This window comes from Alligator sinensis, unplaced genomic scaffold, assembly GCF_000455745.1.
Source record: "Alligator sinensis unplaced genomic scaffold, ASM45574v1 scaffold1338_1, whole genome shotgun sequence".
In the NCBI taxonomy this organism is placed as follows: domain Eukaryota; kingdom Metazoa; phylum Chordata; order Crocodylia; family Alligatoridae; genus Alligator; species Alligator sinensis.
Window position 1 is genome coordinate 157,887 of NW_005842713.1, and position 19,045 is coordinate 176,931.

General features: G+C 41.8%; 1 protein-coding gene across 1 annotated transcript in view; it reads left to right on the top strand.

Annotated features, from left to right (window-relative positions):
• Window positions 1–16,731, top strand: part of LOC102384811 (trace amine-associated receptor 1) — a 26,142-nt gene extending 9,411 nt beyond the window's left edge. The window contains exon 2 of the mRNA XM_025216217.1: window positions 15,536–16,731. Within this exon, the coding sequence (XP_025072002.1) occupies window positions 15,613–16,665 (1,053 nt within the window). The 5' untranslated portion in view covers window positions 15,536–15,612 and the 3' untranslated portion in view covers window positions 16,666–16,731. The remainder of the gene's footprint in view (window positions 1–15,535) is intronic.
• The last annotated feature ends 2,314 nt before the right edge of the window (window positions 16,732–19,045 follow it).

A 19,045-nucleotide genomic window follows, 5' to 3' on the forward strand; every position in this document is an offset into this window, starting at 1 on the left:
GGGAAAGAAGTATGTGGGGAAAAAAGCTAGAAACAAGGTATGAGAGAATATTTTTAATTAAAGGAAGGAAGAGGAAAGATGTAGACTTCAGGAGAGAGGAAAGCAAAGAGGAAAGAAGCCAGCAGGATCCCAAACTCTAATACATACATTCAGATACTTCAGGAAAGAACTCCAGGTTTCTGAATTTTTATCTTGGACTCTTCTATTACAGTATACAATTCTTTCTCAAGTGGTTAGGCTTACCACATCTATGCCTTAACTTCAACTCTTTGATATATTTAGAGTATTTGCTTGTGTAAAACCAGTTATCTTCCAAGTCATAATTTTAATATGTATTTAGCTTCTATTTAATAGCCATCAGGCTTAAAATCAAAGTTAGCTTTAATTGAATTGTATATGATCAGAACAAATAATTATGCAATTTAAGTCTGCACAGACCAAAGTACTCCAGGGCATATGGGTTTCATTAGTGCCTCCTAAATCCCAGTGTCACCATTTGTCTTTTTAGTGGCACTTACTTTAAAAATCAGATTACACCATAATTATAATTAGCCAAATCCTCCACCCAAGATTTAAAGAGTCACATAGGTTAAAATTCACTATTTTTCACAGTAATGTTATTTTCTTACAAATTAAAAGCAAATTTGTACCTTGCAAGCATGTGAAAACTAGTTGAACTTACTCTTAAAATGCTCTTATAAAACAGTAACACATACAAAGAAAATGGAAGTATAAATCACTGGAAAGTCATTTGCATCCTCAGATAAACAGCAGAGCTGAACCAATACCAGGAAAACATTTTTGTGAATATCTATTTGAATTATTCATTGTTTGTTCCTCTTTTGTTTCTGTTTTCTGCAAATGTTTTGCTAATATTGACAGAAAAAGTGATTTTAAGTGAATATGGCAGAATATTTATAGAAATGATTTATACATAAGTACTTGAGTCTTTTCAGAAGAAAATTATTCTAAGCATTAGAGGGCACATCTACACGAGACCTTTTATTACACAGTAGAGCTAATTACTGCACAGTAGGTGTCCGCATCTATACATAATTGGCTCTAATCTCAAATATGTTTTCTACCAGCAAAAGCAAGTAGCAAATTTATTTGAGTTTACTTACTGCACAGTAGCACACATGTAGACACCTCAGCAGGAGCATTTGCTCCCAGTCAGCTGGGCAGCATGGTATGGGAGATTGTTCTTTGCTCCCGGGAGCTGCTTGATGCTGGGATGGGCTCCACCACTGGAGCTTGGGTGGGAACAATATCCCCCTCCCCAACAGCAGGGAGCTCCCATCCTCTGCTCTGTGATCATGGGGCTGGGAGATCCCTATCTCCCACCCTGAGTCCCCTGGTCACAGGGCCCAGGCTGGGAGATCCTCCCAGGTGGGAGATAAGGATTTCTCAGCCCAGGTCCTGTAATTGTGGAGCATGGACTGGGACCTTCCTGCTGCCAGAGCAGGGAGACATTTTTCTCACCCGGGCTTCAGTGGGGGAGCCTGCCCTAGCAGCAGGCAGTTCCCAGGGGCCAGAAACAGTGTCCCAGCCACAATGGGAAACAGCTCGAGTGTAAACTCCCAAATTATTTGTATGTGTAGACACACCCAGCATCATCTAAGGTGCAGATAGACGTGACAATTTTGCCTGAATTGGCCCCTAACGGTGCTCTACAGCTGTGACTAAACACAAGTGCATGGCTGCAGAGCACTTTAAAAGTGTCTGATCTCAAAACAATTTGAACTCTCATTAAATGAGGGTTCAGATAAAGGTGCTCCAAAGAGGAGTGTCTTCATTAAATTTTGTCTGCAGGTGCTGGGAGTAGGGCTCAGCTGATGCACCCTAACCCTGCTCCCAGCACTGTTTTCAGAAGGGGGGGGAGGGGAAGGGAGAGAAGGAGTTGTTTCTGGGGCATGTAGTCAACACTGAAGGGTGGGGAAGGTGGATTGGGGCCCCCCAAAGTGTGGGGCCCCAATTGACCCCCCACTCCAGCACGGCTGGGGAAACCCCAAAATGGACCTCCATCCACTGCCTTAACCCCCTCCTATTCTGAGATAGAATGGGAGCTGGGAGAATGGGGGCAGAGCTCAGGGAAGAGGCTATAGAGATGCAACCTCTCTTCCTGGATCAGCTTCAAATTGGAGCTCAGTCCTCCACTCTCCCAACCCAACAACTAATGTCTTTTGAATCAGGAGGATCAGTTTAACTCATGGCACTTTCTGTGCACCATAAGTTAGCCCTGGGAGCTTCACTTCTGTCTGTGCCTCTAATAGTAATATAATAAAAAAAAAAATAATAATGACCTTCATGTCCAATGAAAATAACTTTAATTTCAAAACTCAAATAATTGCAACTAACTGCTCACTGATAAATTAAAGATTAAGATTTATTCACAGACACTACTCAGTGAGGAATTTATGCTTCCACATGAGAAAAGACTAAATAGGCTAGGATTTTTCAGCTTAGAAAATATACGCTTGAGGAGGGACATGATAGAGGTTTACAAAATAGTAAATGGTGTAGAGAAAGTAAATAGAGATTTATTATTTATGCTCACTCACAATACTGGAACTAGGTGACATAAAATGAAGCTATAGGGTAGTAGGCTTAAAACTAACAAAGTTTCATACAGCAGGTAATTAACTTGTGGAACTCACCACTGCAAGTAGTTGTGGAGGCTGGTTGCTTAATGCAGTTTGAAAGGGGATTAGACCAATTCTGGGAAGAAAGGTCTATCAGTAAGTATTGAATATGGCAGATATGCATGAAGCCTCTGAATCAGAACTTTCTCAGCCTCTGAATGATGGAAGCTACAATAGGAGACAAGCAGGGACTCTCCCAGCATCTGCTCTCTGCCACTCTGAGAGGCAAAATACTGGGCTTGATGGACCTATCCAGGAAATGTCATTTCTTATATTATTATATAATGTAAAATGGTAAAGAAATCTAAGGCAATGGCAGCAAGTTAACTCATATTTCTTGATTAAAAATGAGGTGAATTTTGTGAAGTGATTATTTCTTCTAAATTATTTAACCCAGGATTGCTAAACTTCTGTCCAGCGGGCTAGATCTGGCACATGGAGCCATGTGATCTGTCCTATGGGGCTCCCAAAAGGTCCATAAAGTTGGTGGGGGATGCAGTAGCAATTAATGCTGCTATCACTCTTCTACAGTCAAATTTCCAAGCTTTGCGAGCTAGATGGCATGGTCCTGCACACACAGGGGTGAAAGGGTCCATACTGTGCATTCATTTAACCGAGCCACCTCCTAGTAATATAAATACTGGAGCTATTTTTAAGGACTAAACTGACATACAAATAATATAAAATAAGTATTTTTTTAATATAAAGAATATAAGGATATGCCATAAAATTTAAATACTGCCTCTGGGCAAAAAAGAATCAAAGTGCATGTTTTCACTTAGGGCTTGATCAAGTAAGGTGCAGAGTCTTGGTTTTGCAAGAATGTTACATTTCACAGGATCATCAATACGTGGTCATCAATATTTTTGGGAATTCCATAGGCCTACTAAACTGTAAATGCTAATGAGTAGTCACACTGACTTTGGTGATAGCTTGCCCTCAATATTAGTCAGGTATTGAAATAAATCAAAATGAAAGTACCAGTTCATCTTAAATAATTGTTGAATCTAGTCTTGTAACTTGTCTAATAACAAGGTACCTGCTAGGGTACCCTCTTAATGGATGAGTAAAGAAAAAATAGGTATTGGCAAGCATGATACCCACAGTCTGGTGTTCTCCGCCCTGTAAGGATGTCCTGGCTGAGTGTGCGTTGTGCCAGGTTTTTTTTCTGTGGGTTTTTTTGACTCCTGGATATCCAGAGGTAAAAAAAAAAAACTGCAGGAAAAAACCCCAGAGCAACGTGCACTCAGCCAGCATGGACTGCTGAAAAGCGGAGCCAGGCCACCCAGAGCCACGCTCCCCTGCCAGCCAGGCTCCATGCAGCAGAATCACTGCAGGTGCAGCCCTGGGAGGCCTCCAGGACCCCAGGTAAGGCTACTAGGGCCAGCCCAGTGCTGGTCCCAGCCTTCCCTACCCCACCCAGGGCAACTTGCCACGCACTAAAGCATGCGTGGCATGGGTATTCTCCAGAGAGAAGTAGCAGCAGCGCAATGTGCCCCGCCACTACTTGTTCCCAGGGAACCAAATGTCCACACACAGCTGGACATGCTCACTGGGAGCAAATTTACTCCCAATGGGAGCAATTCAGAGCAGGGCTACTCCTGTCCCACCTTTGCACAGCTGTTTCCTGGGACTGGGAGTGTCCTCTCCTCTGCAACTGTTTTCTAGCCCCTTTCCCCAATTGGCTTGTGGGGCAGCTGTCAGTGCCCCACAAGCCAATTGGGGTGGGAAATTCCACCCAGCCAGGAGCTGGCCAGGAGGTGCCCCACTGGTGGGGTAGCAAGCAGCAAGCCCCCAGCTGGGCAAGGAATCCCAGCTGGACAGAAAATCTGCCCCGGCTGGATGTGACAGTTCCAGGTCATTCCTCTGCTGGGCAGGGATTCCTGGCCCAGCTGGGGGCTCTCTGGCAGCTGCCCCACCTGCAGGAGGCCCCAGCTGGGCGGGAATCCCTCACCCAGCTGGGGGCCTGCTGGCAGCTGCTACACAAATGGGACAGCTGCTGGTGAGCCCCCAGCTAAGCCGGGAAGCAGAGAGCTCACACTGCTCAGCTCCTGGTTCCTGTGGGAAGTGAGGAGCCACGCAGTGCCAGAACAGGGGAGTGGGCACAAAGAGAATTCCAGGACCGGGCCCCCTGCTTGTGTAGCTTACCAGGAGCAACAAGTCTGCTTCCAATCAGCATCTGCTTGAGTATACTGCACAGTTAATCTAGTAGCTCTATTTACAGGTACTAGCTAACTGCTCAGTAGACTAATTTACTGCCCAGTAAAGAGTCTCATGTAGACATGCCAAGTTTGAAACAAATTGCTATATTCTAGTAAAGAAATTAAAAGTGTGGCAAATGTTGTTTCTGAGATTTAGCTTCTGCTTGTAGGCTGTGAAAAATATGAAGAACGAATTATACGTGAATAAGTATTTTTTTAATAAGCATAGCATATAGATTTTAGAATTATATTTTGGTTTGTAATTCTTAAGCTTATAGACTTTCACTAAATCCTGAGAAAAGCACCTTTGTCCTTAATGTTTAAAATTAAATATTTACACATTCTAATAGCGTGATGAGCTAAAGAGAGATGTGCTTTAGTATATTCATTTGTAGAATAAACAGCATCTAATTGCAATGTTCTGGGGTTTCAGAGGTTATTATTGTTAGTATAAAGGAGCATAGAGTATACATTAACTAAAACAATATTTACATAATAATTATGTATAAAAAATGAACCACTAGCATTGAAATTAATCAAAATTTGAGAGAAAAAAATAGCTGTTTAAAGCAGCAGTGAATACTTTAAAAAAAACAGGCTAAAGTTCACATCATTATTGATGTTAGACTTTTTCCCTGTATTTTATTTTTGGGCAGAGCTGATGAGGAATTTTCCAACAAACTCGATTTTGTCAGAAAATGCAAGTTTGTTAAAGTTGAACCATTTTGTGCAGACATCTCAGTTTTGCCAGACTTTTGCCCAAAGGGAGATAAAATTTTTTGTTTAAGCCCAGTAGCATGGTTGCATCCTGCTTTTCGACTGGACTGCACCATGGGAGCCTCGATGGACTTTTTAAAGTCCCTAAAATAGGTGAAAATCCTCCCTTCCTGTACAAAGGCATGCCCCCCACTCATCCCATCCCCCTTTCTCCCATCTGCCTTTCCCCACTATCCCAGGGACAGGGAAGCACCAGAGCTGTTCCTGCCTGCTATTAGGGGTCTGGGCTAAGTTGGGGATGGGGACAATGGCCACAGGGATGAATGGGGGATTCCCCTTCCTTGTGCCTGCTCTAGAAACTCTCTAGCAACCTTGTTGCCACTGTCCCTGTCCCAGCTGAGCCCAGCTCCTGCTCAGTCTGCATGGCTCTGGAGCTTTTTCCACCCCTGAAGCGTGGGAGGAAGCACCAGCAGTAGGCAGGCTGTTCAGGAGAAGGGTGGGGAAGAGAAAGGGAAGGGGCATGCCTCTGAGCAGGAAGGGAAAGGAATTTTTACCTGCTTTAAGGACTTAAAAAAGACCACAGAGGTTCCCATGACATGGTCTGCCTGCACTAGTGGGTGGGCAGTAAAGGGTACAGATACCCCTGCAGTGCAGGTTGCTGCTCCCACACCTGCCTTTAGGAAACACTGGTTCTGCCCCTGTTTGCGCCCCCTGCTATTTCTAGCAGCTAGTGCTTCAGGCTCTTCAGGGACCTCAGCTTTCCAGCTCCCTGGCCGCTGTACCATAGACTTTCTAGGAGCCTGGGACTCCTGGAGTTCCAAACTTCCCACCTGGACACAAAGAGCTAGAAACCATGGATGCTCCAGCTCTAAACAGGGCTCAGCTTCCAGATCCCAGGCTCCACAACAGGAATCCTGGAAGCCTGGGAGTCCCATCTCCAATTAGACCTCAGCTCCTGGTTCTGCAGCATGGATCCCAGGGGTTCAGAAAAACCCCAGCCTAGGCCAGGGTACATAGAGTGCCCATTCTCCCTGATGTACAGTCTGGGAGCTCCAGCTTGTCTGGAAGGTCTTGTGGCTTCTGTGTTTCCTGCTGCAGAAGAAATCAACATCGTCTTTCATTTGAGAATTTTCCAATGAACTCCATTTCATTAAAAGAGTCCCACCATTATGAATGTCCCAAATGGAACCAGTGCTCACAGGACTTTTAGGCTCCGTGTACCAGGGAAGAGCACTCTTCAGGCTGCCCTCATACCCTCATGCTCCAGGAGCAATCTGGGATGTTTTGGGCATCAGGGGGCACCCCAGGAACTCTTTTGCCATGAAGCAAGGTACATACAGTTCAATTTTAACAAAAGAAAACGTTCTCAGAAATTCCTTTCCATTTAAGGAGTTTGCTTGTGTTGTGAACTTGATTGAAACAGAGTGAACAGTTTTTGGATGCTATACAGAATAGAAATGCCAGTTTTCTACTTTTTGATATTTTTCTGTATTTGTGCATGTGACAGTTTGCGAGGTGATCAGGTGCTGTGAAGTGTAAGATATCTCCTCCCACGTTGGATGTCCTAAATATATTTTGAAGTGGTTGAGACTGTCAGTGTTTCTTTGTGAATTAAGGTACCAGCCATTTTTGGGCAGAGAGTGAATGAGAATGATTTTGTAGTCCCAGCATTCAGCTGGGAGACCCAGGTGCCAATGTGTGCACCAAAGAAGGTTTAAAGTAGATGGTGCTAAAGGTTGTGGAGCTTCAGTAGAAGGCACTGAGAAAGATCTCCTCCCCAGTCCCAAATACCCTATAGCTGTGCTGCTCAGCACTGTTAAGATGGAAGTGTTTCTGGGGTTTAGGCAACAAGTTTTGAGGATCTAAATTTTGGTAGCAGGTGCCTAAAGTGACCCTAAAGTAGTCTAAGTTACACTTACACTTCATTGGAGATCATCCTTCCTGCCCTTGGTGACTTTCACTACCTCTAGTCCCATTTCATAATGCCACAGCTAGTATCAGAGGATATACTCCCACTGTAGTACCCTTGTTAAATGCAAGAACTGCTTTATAAACAAGGGGGACTGCTGAAAGGGCAGTTTTATGAGGGGTCCCAACTCTGCTAATATTCAGGATACAGGATAATCTTATCTGTTCACCAGGCATTTGACAAAGTGATAATGAACGAAAAGTGAAAAAGGTTTGTTGTCTGTCACCAACACTTGTTTTTTCTTTTCTTTTTAAAAAGTTTTGGAGGCTATTGTACAGTCTTTGTATAATTACAACGTGATTTCTAAAAATTGGTATGGAAGGTTTTGTCTTCTTGTGCATCCCTGTTTTTGTTTCATACTTTTACAAGGGCTTTTGCCAAATACGTTGTTGGCATACTTGCTAGAATGAAAACTATTATAAGCCAGAAATGTTCCCAGAATGGAAGACAAATATTATTTAATTTTATGAATAATTTGTTAGCTAGCTGCTTTTTAAAACCGTCTTAGTTGTTATGAAAAAGAATTCCTTTTGGTAACTGAAATACACTACCTTCTTTTTAACGTACATTGCTGTAATTGGTAGCTAAATTATAATTTCATTTTCATCCTCCAAAGCCCTGATGTCTGGTAGAAAAGAACATTAAAAGAAGCTTTGCTACAAAAGTTGTCATCATGTAATTTATTTCTAGTACAAGCTACATCTGTATAAACCATTCATGGACCTTCCATTTTCTTAAGTAATGGAAGAGGTTCTGCGTAGGGCCCCTTTCTTTACTTAACTTCCATTTCTGAAGAGGTTAGAAGGATTGGGTATCTTACACTGTTTAGGACACTAAGGACCAAATCAAAACCCTATAGGGCTGTGTAGTGCAGGTTCTGACAGTAGCAGAACTCTCTTGGACACTGGAGAATCGCAGTGAAATGATGCTCATTTAGAAAGGGTCGACTCATTTTCTCCCCAGTGCTTCACTGCTGGTACTTATTTACAGCAGTGTAACTAAAGTGAGGTGACTGAGGTAGCTGCCCCTGGCTCTGAATTAGGATGGGGATGGAAAAATTTCAGCTGTTGTTGCAGCCACATGATCACACTAGTAGTATGGCAGTAGTTCGAAGTTGCCACTGCCTCCATGCATCCCGCTGCCCTAGGCATCTGGTTGATTTGTTATGCCTCTGCTTACTACTGCAAAGGGTAGAAAGGCCTTAGCTATGACTTTACCCTACATAGGTAATACAGTCTCTGAGTTGATAAGCAATTATAACTGTACTAGTAAGCATCAGCCTTTGCATTTTGAATGTAACTAGTTAAGTGTTGTCTGATTCCACCGCTGGGTTTGCTAGGGACAGAAAGGACTCCTGAAAGAGCGAGTGTATGCTGGTATACACCTGGAGCTGCACTAAGGAGGTTACACTATAGCTATTTTGATCAGTAATGTATGTGAACGGAGCATGATGTGCTTCACTGTGGAGCTGCCCAGCACAGTCCCACAGTAGCACACGCTTTCCTGACACATCTCATCCTTATATTCATCTGCATAGGAGAGTGAGAAAAATCCTTAGATGACATTCTAAGCCCATTCACTCCAAATATAATAGTCGCATAAAGCTAAAATACATATAGCTTTAACAAACTCCATGAGGCTCAGCTGATCTATGTCAGCTGAAGATCTGACTTCATATTTCTATGTCCACTGACATGCTCTGAAGGTATTTATTAATGGCAAATATTTCTTAACAGATGTTAATGAAAACCAAATAATAATATCCCTTTCTCTGACATTTTACATCAATTAATTTTATAAAGTACCACAGTGCATAAGGCATGCTATATGTGTGTGTGTGTGTGTGTGTGTGTGTTTGTGTGTGTGTGTGCGCGTGTGTGTGAAAATAAAAATTACAAAACAGCACAGTTATGCTGATTTGTCAGCAATGAAATGCATTTCTCATATGAAAGTTCTGGTTTGGGTGATTATTGTAAGCCAAGATCTAAACTGATTATACATCTGAATTCAGGATACTCATAGCACCATCTCCCAGGATGCTGAGAATACTTGGAAATTAAAGATTTTACTGAAGAGAAGCCGGCCTGCTGGCAGTGGATGTCATTTTCTTGCACAAGCAGTACAAGAGAATATGTCAGATACAGAAATAGAATAGAAAAAATGAGGCAGTATAGTTTATAGGAATACAGTAAAGTCACATAGTATTATAATCAAACTCTATCAATTTTTTGCCAATTCATCCCACTCTATGATTCCATAAATCAGTTAACAGAATTTCTACCACCTATAGTCTGTCCTGCAGTGACTTAGAAACATGATATACATATACAGCTCTTATGTGACTTCTCAATGTCTTGCTTAATTACAATAAATCACATTTGTCTTCCACTATTTCAAGAGAAGGCATCTAAAGAAAGCCAGAATAGCAAATGGTTATTGCAATTAACCATTACTAAGTAGATTAGCTGAAAATCCATGCCAGCTTGTCACTTAGAACCTGTTGGATTAATTAACTGTCAAGACATTATTGGTTTTGTGGAGAGAGATGAACTGTAGAGAACAATCACAAAGGAACAAGAGAGAACAAGAAGGAAGAAATACAACACACTAAATAAATAGGCAACTAGTCAATTACAAAAGGAAACTTTGCTTATATAGATGCAACATACACAGGGAATTTTTAAAGCATTTTATATTCCTGTTGGCTCAGAAGAAAAAACAACTGGGTATGGTATTATAGTTACGTGCAGAACCTAAAAAGCAATAGAAACTGTTTTGAAGCAATATTTTTTTTCCTAGAAGATTATTATAGGGATGGTTAGTTGAATTATTAGATCAACCTTCTTGAAGATATCCCTTTAAACAAGTGCCCAAACTTTCCTCCGTAAGGACACTGGACTACAAATTAAAGAAAAGCTACATCCCTTAGTAGTTACTGTTAGTATTAACAGCAATCTTTGTGCGTGACACTTGAGCAAGGCAAGACCACTGAAGTTCAGAGCCACAAAGGTACTTCGGTGCTTTAACTCTCATTATCCTAAGCACCTAAATGCCCATGATGACCTGGGCTGCAATTCATCATAGAACATGTTTTTGTTTTTTTTTAAGTTATCTCTAAATCTAAAATAAATTCTCTCTTCTATAAAGCTACTGTAAAATGCTAGGTGGTTTCTTCTAGTGTCATTATGCCATGTTCTGTCTACATGATTCGAGTGCCATTTTCACTACATCAAGTTAAAAACAAGTCTACAGAAACATGGAGTAATTCATACCAGTCACCACTACTTTATTTTGACATTGTATCTGAATCAGGAAGAAATAACAAGATTTAAAAGGAAATAATTTAATTAAGTGAATTGAATTATTGACAGTTGACCTAGTTTAAGCAAGGCCATTTTAATAGCATTATAGAGTCATAGAAAATGAAAGTTGGAAGGAACCTCAAGCGGTCATCTCATTCAATCCCCTGCTCAAAGGACCATCCCAGCCGTCACTTTGTTTAGCTAACTCTTAAACACCACCAAGGATGGAGATTCCACAAACATTCTGGGCAGCCTGTTCCAGTGCTTTACTATCCTCCTAGTGAGAAAGTTTTTCCTAATATCTAACCTAAACTTCCCTTGATGCAGCCTGAATTATATTTAAGGTATACTTATATTGTTACACACATACGAAAATGTGTAAATCAAATACACATTATATATTTGTAAAAATGTACAAATGTGCACACTTTGTGCTTGGTTCAGTGTCTAATTAGAAGTGGGTGCATTTACGCAAGATGTTTACTGTGCAGTTGACTAACTGTGCATTAAATGTCTCAGTGTCTCCATGTACACCGCTATTAGGGGGTAGGAAACTAATAACCTCCACAGCAGGGTAGTATGTGTAAATACAAGTACTACCCTGCTGCAGATTTTTTTTTTTTTGTGAATAGCAGTGCGTGTGTAAACACTGACCCAGCTGGCTGGGGCATGAAGGTACTTCAGTGTGGGGCTTGCCTGCACCGAAGCACCCTTGTGTCCCAGCCAGCTCCTCTGCAGCATATCGAGCCTGCTTGGAGCAGCCTTTTTACATTTTGATTCTTCTAGTTGAACCTGTATAAACTCCTTTGCTAGGCACATCAATGTAATGTCTGAGCACCTTTCAGAATTACAGTGAAGGAAATATTAAAGAAACAGAGTAGAAGGTATTGAGGTTTGAGATGTCCCAAGATGTTAGGGGAGTTCATTTCCTAGACTTAACCAAGAAAACTGTCTATTGCACAGATAAATCTTTGTTGTATAGTTCCACTGGGCAAGAGGAATTATGCTATCAGCCAAAGTCTTTCCGTGGAAGATTTAAACAGTCTTTTGACTAGCATGAACCTAGGTTGCAGAATACATTGAAGATAATGACTTGGTATGACTGATTTTGTCTTGACTTGAAATTTCATACAAAGCAAGTGCTCAGTGAGAGGAGATAACCTGCATTGTTGAGGATATATGCTTTAGTGCTGTCTGCTAGTTGGAATTTCTTATGCTGTACTATTGCACTGAAGTAGTTCAGCTAAGAGGTAAAAAGGGCATAAATAACTGAAGCCAGTTCATCAACTACTAGGATGTGACAGTCTGTTAGCCAAACGGAGATGATAAGAAATGGTACTCTCATGTTCTCCTATGTCAGAGTCTAGCATCATTAAGGATGCAAGGTGTATTCCTATAGTTAAGTACTGAAATGACCATTTGAGAATATGTACCTTGAACCAGATGAGAACACACCATGTCTATAAACACTTCAAAATGCTTTTCTCTGCTCACCAGCACCGACTGGATCTTTTTAATCCACAACCTAATTCTTTCCAGAAATATTATACTTTTCCATGTGTAAGCCTGATCCTTCCAACTGCTGCGTGTTAGATTCCTGAATTCACATGGAGTCTCACTGAAGTCCATGGGGTTCTACCTATGCAGAACTGGGTCATATACCAATAATACATAGTTCTTACATAGTGTTTAATAGATGTTAACATGTTCCACAAAGAAGGTAAAGGATCATTTTTCTTCATTTCACAGATATGGAAATTAAAGTACACAGAGAAAAGCAGCTTGTCCAGCATTACTTAGCAGACCAGTGACAGAGATGGAAACAGAACTCAATCTCTGAATTTAAAACTATAGAGACACTACATTTATTCATGGAAAGCAGAATACTATTTCCCTACGTGTATCTGAATATTAGTTTTCCAGCTTCACATGTAAGCATTTAGCACTGTGGACATGTAAGCACACATACATGTAGACTGAGTATGAACAGTAGGTTACATGCTGGCCATGCATATACCCAGCTACATATACCTGAAGCAGGGTGGGGAGCTCTTTCATGGTTTAACTAGAGTAACTGAGTGGTTAGGGCACTTGCTCAGGAAGCAGGAGACCCAGGTTCCCAGTCCCCTGTCTGAGAAGCAGTTTAAACTTTCATCTTTCTGACTCTCCAGCATACTGCTCTAACAACCACACCACAGGCTAGGCATTTTCCAGAGCCCTGAGCAGCACTCCTTGTGAAGATGTATCAGTGCTCTTTGCATGTAATAGCATTGGATAAAATGAATGGAGAGCAGTGCAATAGGGAGGTTTATACCCCACTGGGAGCAACAGCCTGGGCTAGAATCCATGTCCTTTCCCATTCAGAGTAGCTGGCATTTCTGAACCTCACACTCTCCCATTTGTCCTCTTCCACCTGGCCCCACATATCTCCCTCTTATGGTTGCCAGGGGTCTCGTTTTTTTTCTCCTTCCCTGGTGTCGACACCTGCTAGTTGAGAGTTTCTGGTTGGCTACATTTTTGTGATTTATACACATTTATGCATTCAGAATGATGGCCAGAAATGTAAGAAAATGCAATTCCCTTTCATTTAGGCACACAGGGAAACAGAATTCTGGCTTGAGTGTTCAAAGGCCTGGCAGGTACTACATGCAGAGATGCTAACATATCTTTAAAAAAAATACAAAGATTTCTGTACAATGTTTAGGCGGTATTACAGAAACATATAGGTCTTCTAACATTAAAATAGCCAAGGAAATGTAGGTGAAAATGTACTTTACTACCTGCCTCCTCCTACTCCTATGCCTCCTCCTACTATGCCTGCCTACTATTGCCTCCTATGCACAGTGAGGCCATTGTATTTCTTGTCCCACAGAGACCAAAGGAAATGGGAAATGGGACACAGACCCACACATGGGTGACTGGTGCCTCCTGATTCAGGGGGAGCACCAGATTGCCGATGGGGGGGGGGAGGGGAGGGACAGTTTCCACCAGCACTTTTGCCAGCACTTCTGGTTTTGCGGTTGGCGCTTCCAGGGTCTGCATGGCCGATCTCAGGGGGTGCACATGCACCTGTGTGCACCCTCTATGTGTCACCAATGCCCACACACTTTCTAAGCCTGCCCACACTGGGGGAGCCTATACATGAGCATGGAGGCTGCTCCAACGTGTTGGAATTCCAGCGTATTAAAGCAGACTTTAATTAAAGTGCCTCCCACCCCAACCCCACAGCACATGTAAAAGTACCCTGGGTGTGTTTACACATGTATTAAAGAGCTTTTTCTACTGTGCATTACTATATTACCATGGCTTTTTACACGCCACTTTAATGAGCAGTGTCAGAGCAGAGCTTAGTGGTTGAATGCCTCGGCACAGTGGAACTTTCTAGCACAAGGCACGGTGAGATTTTGTACGAGGGAATTTCTCGGCACGGTGGAGAACCCCGGCGTGGAAAGGTTCCTGCCACTCATATGCAAATTCACACATTACTATTGGCCAGTTCTAAATTATTCCTACGTGGCGACTAGCAATTGGCTCGCTAGCCGTATAAAAGGTTGGAGCAGTTTCCGCCCAAGTTGGAGAACTCCGCACCCATCTCGGAGTGAACGTGGCGGACTGATCAACCGCTGATGACTCCCCGTTGCCGACCAACCCCGACGTACCCCCGTGTCCTGCATGCTCATATCAAAGATATCTCGTCGAATCAGAGCTCCTCGGTTAAAGTGTAACTGAAGTTTGAAGTTAACTTTCTTCCTACGCTGTACATCTCGACAGTGTAAGTAAAGCCATCTTTGAACCAGTGCGCGTTTGTGCCTGATTCTACTCCAGCAGTCGAAAGTACCCATCTGTACGTGCCGGGTTTGTGGCCACAACCCAGCCAAACCTTTCCCGGATCCCCCTCGGCCCCCACAAGCAGTACTATAGGCTATTGCACATTAAAGTGCACGTGTAGACACACCCACTGTTTCTAAGGCTGGATAATTCTAGATAGATCGCCTCCTGCTCCCATTCATGTTAGCAGCCCAAATAATACCAAGAATCCTGGAAAGCATTGTCATCATTGCAGCCAATAAAAATTAAGATAAAGAGAGAACAGGACTACAGACATAAAAAAGGAAGTGAAATTAGTAATGTTTTCACTTTGCAGGTTGTAGGCTATTTATCAACAGGTCTGAATCTCCTTGAAGACTCTTCTTGCTCTCCAGGTATTGCCAGCTGCATGGTTGTGCAATCCAGTTAGAATTCTAGACCTTTGATTTATGTCTCAGGGAAACAACGGTCAAGTGGGCTGAAGAATCTAAAGTAAATGATTTTAAAGAGGAGTGTGATTGCTGTAAGACAGTGACTTTATTTTAGAAATATAAGAAAAGGTATAATTCAGAAAAGATCTTTTTAAAGAATGAAAAGTGGTGAGCAACACATGTCTCTTCACTATTGTAAACAAGGATCTATATACAATAAAACACCTTCCCTAATGCAGCTTTGTGACGCTACTGCTTTAATAAAGAGATAAGGATAAGCAAGGACTTTTATGATGTTGAAATAGGTAGGACATGATATAGCCAAAGAAGGTTCTTAGTTCAAGAGTCTAATTATAAAAGTATATTTCTGTTTAATCCTTTCCAATGATTTAAGGAACTAAGAATAATTAATTTCATAAATGTTCCAGTAGATGATTTTATGTTTTCCTTTCTTTTCTCTCTGTAGTTACCCTGGCTGGATGCACAGCAGAGGAAAACATAAACAACTCTAAATGTATTTCAGCATTAGGACAGAAGGCGCCCATGCAATATCCTGTGTACTTAAGTGGGTCTGAGCTCTCAGGAAGGATGCAGTTTTGCTGTGAATCTGTAAATGGCTCTTGCATAAAGAGCAGCTGGTCAAACAGCATTCGCATTTCCATGTATATCCTCATGGTGTGGATCATTCTTGCCACTGTAGCTGGAAACCTGACTGTTATCATCTCAATATCACACTTCAAGCAGCTCCATACACCTACAAATTTCCTGATCCTTTCCATGGCCGCTGTTGATTTCTTGTTGGGATGTTTTGTCATGCCTTACAGCATGGTGCGCTCTGTTGAACACTGCTGGTACTTTGGAGAACTCTTCTGCAAAATCCATACTAGCACTGATATCATGTTGAGTACGGCCTCCATTTTCCATCTCTCCTTCATTTCTGTTGATCGCTACTATGCTGTGTGTGACCCACTGAGATACAAATCGAAGATAAATACTTTCATCATACTGGTCATGATCTTCATTAGTTGGACCATCCCTGCTATTTTTGCCTTTGTCATGATCTTTCTGGAGCTAAACGTAAGAGGAGCTGAAGAGATTTTCTATAATCACATCCATTGCGTAGGAGGCTGCTTTGTCTTTTTTAGTGAAACATCAGGTGTGATAGCCTCCATGTTTTCCTTCTACATCCCTGGATTTGTTATGTTATGTGTCTATGGGAAAATATACGCCATAGCAAAGAGGCAGGCAAGATCTATTAAAGATACAAGTAGCCAAACTCAGATCCGACTTGAAATGAAGCACCACATTTCACGAAGCAGAGAGAGAAAAGCCGCAAAAACCCTAGGCATAGTGATGGGAGTTTTTCTTTTATGTTGGACTCCATTTTTTTTCTGTACTGCCACTGATCCCTTTATGAATTATGTCACACCTCCTGTTCTCATAGATGCATTGGTTTGGTTTGGTTACTTGAATTCTACATTTAACCCAATAGTTTATGCCTTTTTTTACACATGGTTTCGCAGGGCACTAAAAATGATTCTACTGGGTAAAATTTTTCAAAAGGACTCTTCCAGAACTCAATTATTTTTAGAGTAATGCACTTAGAACTGTTGGACCATTCTCTGTTGTTTGGAGATCGTATTTATGAAGCAAGAGCTAACAGTGAAGGAGTTGACAAATGCTTGCTTACTCACGTGTCAAATCTGTTCAGGTAGCTAACCATAGTACCTTAAACCTTTTCCCACTACTGCCTGGAACTTGCACCAAATGAACCTTGGTTCTTTTGTTATATTCATGAAAGACTGGTTTAATATTTACAGTGTGCTGAGCTCTATACTATACACTTTAGACAAAGTTTGCAATGTAAAAGAACCTTATATTAGTGTATGTGGAGGTATATCATTCTAATGCAAGAAACAGTGGAACAAGAGAAACAAATAAATAAAACATTTATTTGTTTAACTGGTGCAAATACATTTTAATATCTGTATGAATCTTCTGCCCTGTAAGGAATGTGCAAAATGGGTTTCCTGTTGGATCTACAAATGGATTTGAAGTGATGACCTAAAGCAGGAGTTGTTAACCAAGGGTATGCATATCCCCAGGGGTACTTGAGAAGGCCCCTAGGGGGTACATGCGGGTGGGTGGGGATGGAGCGCTACCGCACATCATCCTATGCTGCCATGCAGGTGCCACCTGCCTGACCAGACACAGGAGACAGGGAAAGCTTGCACATGGTGGCTGCTGCTGCTCCTCATTCAGCCTTGCAACATCCCCTTCCCCCCCCACCCCGCTCCGCATTTGGCCACGGGGGGTACACTGCTCTGCATCCAGCCACCAGGGGTACACTGATCCAAAAAGGTTGAAAACCCCTGACCTAAAGAATGAGGTAGTCTGGTTTAAAGCAATCCCTCTTTCGATGCTTATTTACATTTAATGAGGTTAGCATTTAAGATTGCATGTCAAAAAGTATAAAAACGGTAAGTGACCCTTTCATGCAACAAATTCAGAAGGAACATTGAACAGCAAGGGACTGGCACTAAAAATGTTTCTGGGAGAGTTGTTCAGTGTGAAACCTCCCCCTCTCCCCTTCTGCTTGTACCTGCCAAAGACTGGGTAATCCCAGTATAGGGAAAGTGTGGGAAGCAGCTGCTGCTCCATTCCCCTGTTCCTGAGGGGACAGGAGCAGTGGGACCAAAGCTCCCCACCCACCCCTCACTCCAGGGACCCCAGCCTGAGGAAAGGATGGGAAGCAAAGAATGGTTGCTCCTCTGCTTGGCTCCTGGTCTCAGGAAGGCATGGGGAACATTTTTCCACTGCTTGATTTTTTTCCAACCCTTGGGAAGGCAGGGGAAGCATTGCACTCCCACTAAACTCCTGTTGGTCCCCTGAAGGACTCAAGCAGCAGGAAAGTGTACAGATATTTATCCTGCTAGGAGAAACTCTCCCAGGAGTGACATCTATTGGACTGAAGATGGGTTATTTTTCTCCCAGAACTACCATTTTTGTTCTGGGAGAAAATCTGTGAATTACTTTATGCTTATGGTTTATACTATGAGAGCTATGATTCTCCTGGTAGAAACTAAATGCCTGTATGTGGCATAAAACATTTGTCAATCAAAATATTTTGTTAGCTTTTACAGTATGACATTGTTATGTTAAAATTAATGTTCTATCAAACTGTAATAAAATACCTTTGGTTTGATCCTGCAAATAATATCAGAAATTGTACTTGTTACTGGGGGGAGTAATGGAGAGGTGCCAGTGAACTATATGTTGTAGGAAGAGCTCTGCTAAGTATAAATGTATAAAGGATTGGATCCTGCTTCCTTTTGGATGGGAAAAATACGTGCGCCATTTGTCAGATCTTGTCTGTTTTTGTACAATTAGCAAAAAGAGAATAAATATTAGCTGTTAGTATTTCACTGGGAAATGAAAATAATGCTACATTTCAATAGACCAAAATACCAATATCCCCTATTGCCTCTTTTAATATATTGTTGTTTCATTGCCATTTTGTAAATCTGTATTCTCCCAAGCTAACTAAAAATAAACCATGGCTGAAATATACATTATAGTTGGCCGAATATGCTATTGACGTTTTTAATCATCCATGATGCTTATGCTTCGTACTAGGAAGTGACAATCAGATAACACTCTGGTAAATTAACTGATAATTAAAGAATTAAGAATCTTTTCCTTTTCCTTCTTTGTTCCTTCTCTGTCATCCCTTTCTTCTGCTCCCCCATACCCCATATAGTATGTACTCAATGCAGGAAGGGAAAGGTCTCATGTCACCATATTCTCTTGAATGATCATACAGCAAGCACCATGATATGACCTGTGGAAGACATCTAGAAAAGTTGTAAGACATTAGTGGAGCTTTTTACAAAACATAGAAGTTCTGAAGGCAGTTAATAGCAGAGCTTTTTCTACTGCCAGTTACCTAGTACCAAAGTTTCTTTCAGATCATGTT